The following is a 7,642-nucleotide window of genomic DNA, read 5'->3' on the forward strand; positions in this document are numbered from 1 at the left end:
CATAGTTTGTGTATTCGTAAAAACATACTCTTCAGATAAACTACCTTTATAGATGTAGTAAATGACTATCTAGTTTTATGATGCAAAAGTGTATGGCAATGAAGTTCATTGTAATAAAGCTGTTAGGAGGTGAAAAAAGTCAGGATGTTTTTAGATCATTCCCATTACAATCAGGGATAGCTGAGGGGATGGCAGTCACATTATGCTCTTGTAAGCTGGACCACGGTGTTTACCTGACAAAATTGAAATGATGACTGAATTGTCAGTTTTTGTAAAACACAAAGTTATAGAAAGAATTTTATTAATGTAAGGACCTCCAGACATTTATTCACTGTTGAGGGAGACCACTTAGACATTCATATGTAAGATGTTATTGTAGATCTAGGCATACCAGGGAGTTCTCCATGTATAAGTCAAGTGATGTTGCTGCTTTCTGCCTCATTATGGGCACAGCAGGCAGAATGCAGTTCAAACAACAAACAGTTTATAAGCACCAGCTTCTTGAAAGGGAGCCACTTTATTGTCCTTGGATTCAGACCAATGTAGAATTAAATGCTGCCTGGGCCAGTTTGTTAAATGTATGAAGCAGCACCAACTTCCTAACTTTTTTTACTCTTAATTTTCTGATTTCTTAGGTGGGCATTTGTTAGGGAGGCATAAATATCACAATGTATAAAAAGTGCATGACAAATATAAATGTTCACGAGATGGTAGCTATTACTACCAATGCAGTTATTTGTAATGTGGCTCTAGAAACTCTCTATAGCTTGTAAAATGTATCACAGCTTGATTATTATTCCTATTGTTACTGTGCAAACGCATTGCAGTTTGAGAATACTACAATTCTGGTCCAGCAATTCAAATAATACCTTGTTTACTATGAAGAAGCTTTTCTCCTAACGACCACATCTCCCTTATCCTTTTTTTAGAAAATCCATTAACACAGGCAGTGCCTAAATGTCAGCGCTGGGAGAAACTGCAGAATTCAAGATGTGTTTGTAAAATGCCCTACGAATGTGTGTAAGTGCCACCTTTGCTCACTTCTCCGTTTTATTTTATTAATGATATGCGATAATTTCTTAGATGCTAGTGTCTGTTGGATGGAAGGTGTAGCTTACCAAGAGTTAAGGGTCTTTGTCTGCATTTTGATGTGGTCCATCTGCTGCCTGTTATTTGCCTGGGTCACTAGGGCTGACAGCCATGGCATTGAGCAGTGTTCTAATCTGGCTAGTGGAGAAGGCTGCAGGACTACTCGAGCTCTGCTTGTTTTATATATAAAATGGAGCAAAATGGCAAAACTGTCAGCTGAGGATTTAGAACTTTAGAGGATTAGAGGATTAAAACTGAATTCCTTTGGCACATAAACTCTTAAAGCAATACTGATGGGGAAACAGCAGCTGCTTTTGATTCTTGAAGCATCTCCTCTAGATTTGCATGGTTAAGAATGCCACCAACTTGAAATCATTCCATTGTAGAAGGAGATCTCTGAAGTAGTTAATAGATGTCTGTGTCATGGTCCTAGTAGGATAGAGATGGCGCAACTAAATTAGGACAAGAAAAGTTTTATTAGTAGGAATATTTACAAAAATGTGAACAGAGGAAAGGAAACTACAAGTCCCATGGCAGTATTCCTAGACTGCTAACAGCTTGACCAATATAGCCATACCCAGGTCCAAGGAGTAAGGAGAGGGGCATTCAGGAAAAACTGGAGACAGAGAGGGCTGTGTGGAGATGGCCCTGAGGAGGAGCTGACACTCTCATTTTAGGGACCTCAGAGATCCCACAGGCATGAGCCGGGGGCATAAACACCTCAACTGCACTCTCTTTTCTGCCTTGAGTCTCCTGCTAGTCAGTGCTCACCATTGATCAAACCAACTGAAGCTAGAGGCCGAGGAAGTCCACGATGTGGCCCATACATGTCAGCCTCCCAGGCAGGTGGAGAAGAGTGGAAAGTGGATCTGGGGAGGAAATAAGAAATATCCAGCCCCTAGACTTAGTGGCCATTTTTAAAATTAAGAACCAACACATGATCCGGTGCGGTGGCTCACGCCTGCACTCCCAGCACTTTGGGAGGCCAAGGTGGGCCAATTGCTTGAGCTCCGGAGTTCAAGACCAGCCTGGGCAACATGGTGAAACCCCTTCTGTACAAAAAATACAAAAATTAGCTGGGTGTGGTGGCGCACTCCTGCAGTCCCAGCTACTCAGGAGACTGAGGTGGGAGGATTGCTTGAGGCCAGGGAGGTTGAGGCTTCAGTGAGCCATACTCATGCCACTGCACTCCAGCTTGGGTGACAGAGCCAGACCCTATCTCAAAAAGAAAAAAAAAAAAGAACCAAAACATTAATTACTTGGTTTTCAATGATTTTGGTTATCAAAACCGATATCCAACTTCTTGAAGCTACAATGGGTAATTGTTATTGTATATAGTAATTTCTGGTGTGAAGAAGAATATAAATAACTAAATGGCATGATGGAAATGGTGGTCAGTCTAGATACGTTCTGATTCTAATATTCTGACTTTGCTGCTAATCTTTAATAATTATTGTTTATTTTGAGTCATTTTCATCCTCTTTCCAACTTCCCCACTTCATTTAGTTTATCTGCAGCTCGTTGTTAATAGTTACGGTATAAATTTCCATGTCATTCCATGGTCTCAGATACTGGCAACAAAGTGGTATTGTAAGGTCTTTACCCTTTCAGCTGTTCTAAGTAGTTCTATTTAAAGTTTCAATAAACAGATGAAAAGATAGATTCAAAACAACAGGATTTGTTTCTGTTTTATAAATAACTCCAAGTAAATTTAGCTTTTGGTAGAAAAGAAAATATTAGAACTAAATAAAGTGTGTGAATATAGACTCTTTCTGACTCCATCTGGTATACAAAAATTCTCTGTTGTCTAAGGTTTCAGTGACAGTATTGCCCTCCTTGTCTATCAGCGTTCAGAAATGTGGAGTTTTTTGACAGTGACATTTCTAAATAGCTATTTTTTTCCCACTATTTTAGCACCAATGCTTATGAAAAAGGTAACACATTTTATGGAAATATTTCTTTTTTTTTTTTGGGAAACAGTTTCATTCAGTCATCCAGGCTGGAGTGCAGTAGTGCAGTCTCGGCTCACTGCAACCTCTGCCTCCTGGGTTCAAGTGATTCTCGTGCTTCAGCCTCCGGAGTAGCTGGGATTACAGGTGTGTGCCACCACGCCAACTAATTTTTATATGCTTAGTAGAGATGGGGTTTCGCCATGTTGGCCATCCTGGTCTTGAACTCCTGACCTCAAATGATACACCTGTGTCAGCCTCCCAAAGCACTGGGATTACAGGCGCCCAATCTTATGGAAATATTTTAAAACTATTTTGTAAACATAGATACTTTTAAAAGTAGCATTGAAAAATACAGTTTCATCTTCCCGTGATGATTTAGGGTCATCCATTTTTGGACGATGCAGTTTTATGGACATGAACTCTTGGCTGTTGGGCTGGCTGGGATGAGCTCATTTCTCCTGCAGTTAATGGTCCCATTTGACTATGATCACATTGAATGCTTGGTCTCCACCGGCTTTCTGTCTCCTTCTTTGTCAGCTGTTGTTAGCAGACCTTGCCTTCTCATCTAATTTGCTGTACCTGATCTGTTCTAGATGGAACTAGATCAACACTAGATATCTACACTTAGAAAAATTGTGAGCAAATAAAAAGTAAATACAAATATGTTCATTTTGAAGACCTAAGTGAGTTGGACCTAGGAATGAAGGGGATTTGAGTTTCCATCTTTTTTTTTTTTTTTTTTTTTTTTGCTGTGGGTGATAACATCTGGGGGCACTAAGCTCAGAGCATCTCTTTTCATTTCTCCTTCTCAGCTTTTACGAACAAAAATCTTGTAAATAATGTCATTAAAAATTCTTTTCAGACCTTCCTTGGATGTATGCGCTCGAGATGAGAGAAGCAAAAGGATACTGCCTCTGACAGTTTGCAAGATGCATGTTCTCCACTGTCAGGGTAGAAATTACACCCTTACTGGTAGGGACAGCTGCACTCTGCCTGCCTCAGCTGAGAAAGCTTGTGGTGCCTGCCCACTGTGGGGAAAATGTGATGGTAAGGGGCCTTTCATATTTGTAAGTATAAGAATGCTAAAGTCACAGTACTGAGGATTTTAAAAATGTGGTTTCTAGTTTAGCAGTAGGCTGAAGCAGACGCTTGAGGATATTAAAGACTCAGACTGATTTGACAGTGCACTGACCTCTCCTATACCCCTCACTGGAGAGGGGCACAGATCACAGACCTCAGAGGATAAGATTCCCACATTCCTGATGTGGAAATGTTCTCCTAAACAGGGGTGATTCCATGCCACCTTCATGAGTTTTACTCTGTCCTTGTATTATCCGTATTGTGTACTCGTTTTTTAAAAGTCTGACATAAAAATAAGTTTAAAATGAAAACTTTATATCATGTCCTTAAAAGGAGGTATCACTTGCCATAAAAACTAGGTAACTATAAAAGTTCTATGTAATGGAACTAAATAAAGTTGTGGACTCTAGCCAGATAGGGTCCAACATTGACTATGCTGTTTCTCTGTGAGTTTAGCAAGTGTTAGAGGGGTGTTAAAAACATACTGTCACCAAGCTGACACTTTCTTCTAGAAGTAATCAGACGGATTTGAAGAGAATAGAAGAAGAAGTTACTTTCTCACGTTGTGATTCAATATTTGCTAACACCATGTTTAAGTAGCACTTACAGTGATCTTGAACTCCCCCAAGAGCACGGCCAACCTCCCATGATTTGGGCAGTACTATGAAAGGGGAATGGCTGGGTCTCCAGAGCCAAGTCACTGTCTGGGCTTCCCTATCTGTAAATTTGGGAGCTGGACTCTATGACTTGTAAGGTCTCTGTTGGCTCTTCACTCTCTGCCCTCTTGGCCTGTACCCGCTGGCACCTGTCCCCTTACTCCCTCAAGGTTTGCAGCACAGACTGATGACATACATATGTGACTCTAGCCATGTCTGGGTCACTTTTGGTTAGGCAGTCACCACTGTCTGCTGGCTGACCTTGTTACTCATCTTTGGAAGACTCCTGGCTGGTGTATTCCAACCATGGACTTTCCATGCACAGACTCCTTGCCTCCCTAACTCATTTCTGGTTTGTTTTTTGGGATTTGTAGCCTTTTGCATGTCATGCTCTCTCTCAAAGCAAGTTAAGTTCTCTTTTTTCTCTCTCTCTTTGTTTGAGTCTTGACTTGGTTCTTTGTTGAGGGCTTCTTATTTGACCTCAATTGCTGGCTCATATGGACAGCAGCATGTATGTAGGAGATAGTTGAAGAGCTCTTGACTTGGATAAAACCACCCCATGTGGGTCTAACCAATATAAAGCCTGCTACCAACCTCAAAACCTATTTCTTTGGAGTGGAGCAAAATGCCCCAACTTCCTGGTCCTACTGCTTTTCCAGGGGATAATTTATTATATCATTCCAGGCAGGAGCTTCTGTAGCTCTTATCCCCACATTATTACTTTGGAGGTGATGTGCTTTGACTCCCCCACCTCCACAATGTACCATTAAGCCTCTTTCACTTACTTTTCCAGCTGAGAGCAGCAAATGTGTCTGCCGAGAAGCATCGGAGTGCGAGGAAGAAGGATTTAGCATTTGTGTGGAAGTGAACGGCAAGGAGCAGACGATGTCTGAGTGTGAGGCGGGCTCTCTGAGATGCAGAGGGCAGAGCATCTCCGTCACCAGCATAAGGCCTTGTGCTGCGGAAACCCAGTAGGCTCCTGGAGGCCCTGGTCGGCTTGCTTGGAATCCAGCAGGCAGCTGGGGCTGAGTGAAAACATCTGCACAACTGGGCACTGGACAGCTTTTCCTTCTCCTCCAGTGTCTACCTTCCTCCTCAACTCCCAGTCATCTGTATAAACACAATCCTTTGTTCTCCCAAATCTGAATCGAATTAGTCTTTTGCCTCCTTTTTAATGTCAGTAAGGATATGAACTTTTGCACAGGCTGGCTGCGTGTTCTTGAAATACGTGTTACCTTCTCTGGGCCTTGGTTTTTTAAAATCTGTAAAATTAGAGGATTGCGCTAGAGAAACCTGAATGCTTCATTCAGGCCTATCATTTATTAAGTATGATTGACACAGCCCATAGGCCAGAACACACTCTACAAAATGACTAGGATAACAGGAAGAATGTGATCTCCTGATTAGAGAGGTTGGTTTTCCTCAGTGGAACCAAATACAAAGAGGACTTGAACAAAAATGACAGATACAAACTATTTCTATCCTGAGTAGTAATCTCACACTTCATCCTGTAGAGTCAACCACTACAGATAGGAATTCCTTATTCTTCTTTTTCTTTTTTTTAAGACAGAGTCTCACTTTGTTGCCCAGGCTGGAGCGCAGTTGTGCGATCTCATCTCTCTGCAACCTCCGCTTCCTGGGTTCAAGCAATTCTTGTGCTTCAGCCTCCCAAGTAGCTGGGATTACAGGTGCCCGCCACCACGCCCAGCTAATTTTTGCATTTTTAGTAGATATGGGGTTTCACCACGTTGGCCACGCTCATCTCCAACTCCTGACCTCAGGTAATCCGCCCGCCTTGGCCTCCCAAAGTTCTGGGATTACAGACGTGAACCACCACGCCTGGCTGGAATACTTACTCTTGTCAGGAGATTGAACCACTAAAATGTCAGAGCAGAATTCATTATGCTGTGGTCACAGGGGCGTCTTGTCTGAGAACAAATACAATTCAGTCTTCTCTTTGGGGTTTTAGTATGTGTCAAGCATAGGACTGGAAGTTTGCCCCTCTTCTTTTTTCTTTTGAAAGAACATCAGTTCATGCCTGAGGCATGAGTGATTGTGCATTTGAGAATAGTTTTCCCTAATGTGGATACAGTCCCAGAGTTTTCAGGGAGTACACAGGTAGATTAGTTTGAAGCATTGACCTTTTATTTATTCCTTATTTCTCTTTCATCAAAACAAAACAGCAGCTGTGGGAGGAGAAATGAGAGGGCTTAAATGAAATTTAAAATATGCTTTATTATACAAATACTATTTCTGTATTGTTCTGGCCCTGGTAAATATATTTCAAAACTTCAGATGGCAAGGATTAGAAAACTCATTAAAGATGCTATTCTTCAGAATTGTTTCATTTGTATGATGTTTCATTTTAGAGAAGATTTTCATGATGAATGGTTGATGTGTTCTTGCCTGAAGTTTTATGTCTGATCCAGATCTAGCTTTTTGTGTCAAAGTGTGCCCTAAGGGAAGATGCAGATATAATATATTGAAGTTACAAGGAGGCAGGTTTCAATTGGTTAAAAACAATGACATTCAGACATTGCAACTGCATTTGTTAGAGGTTATTACAGAGTTAATTTCTACCCTGGATGGGAGGACACATTTGAACATGCTAGGCCTGGATGCAGACCCTGAGACAAAAGGTTGAACAAGTAATTCATTTGGAAGGAAATACCTCAGTATCCTTCCAATAATTTCTCCTCTTAGCTTAAGCTAGTATGGAGTTAGATTCCTACCGCTTATGTTATCAGCATGCCCCCTTCCTAAATAATACAGAGGATATGGTCAGCATTATCAAATATCATCAGAGATTGAGGTCTGAAAAAAAGGAAATGAGTAGATGTAACTAAGAGGTTTGAGAAAGGAATT

At 41.2% G+C, this 7,642-nt stretch overlaps 1 protein-coding gene across 2 annotated transcripts in view; it reads left to right on the plus strand.

Moving 5' to 3' along the window:
- C7 (complement C7) overlaps window positions 1–7,116 on the plus strand; it is a 73,818-nt gene extending 66,702 nt beyond the window's left edge. Inside the window, 3 exon segments of one of the 2 annotated variants that reach the window (NM_001132284.1) lie at window positions 930–1,020; window positions 3,904–4,088; window positions 5,571–5,918. In NM_001132284.1, coding sequence (NP_001125756.1) covers window positions 930–1,020; window positions 3,904–4,088; window positions 5,571–5,752 — 458 coding nt within the window. In that variant the 3' untranslated portion in view covers window positions 5,753–5,918. 2 annotated transcript variants of the gene reach the window in all.
- The last annotated feature ends 526 nt before the right edge of the window (window positions 7,117–7,642 follow it).

The sequence above is a fragment of the Pongo abelii genome, chromosome 4 (genome assembly GCF_028885655.2).
Source record: "Pongo abelii isolate AG06213 chromosome 4, NHGRI_mPonAbe1-v2.0_pri, whole genome shotgun sequence".
Taxonomy (NCBI): Eukaryota; Metazoa; Chordata; class Mammalia; order Primates; family Hominidae; genus Pongo; species Pongo abelii.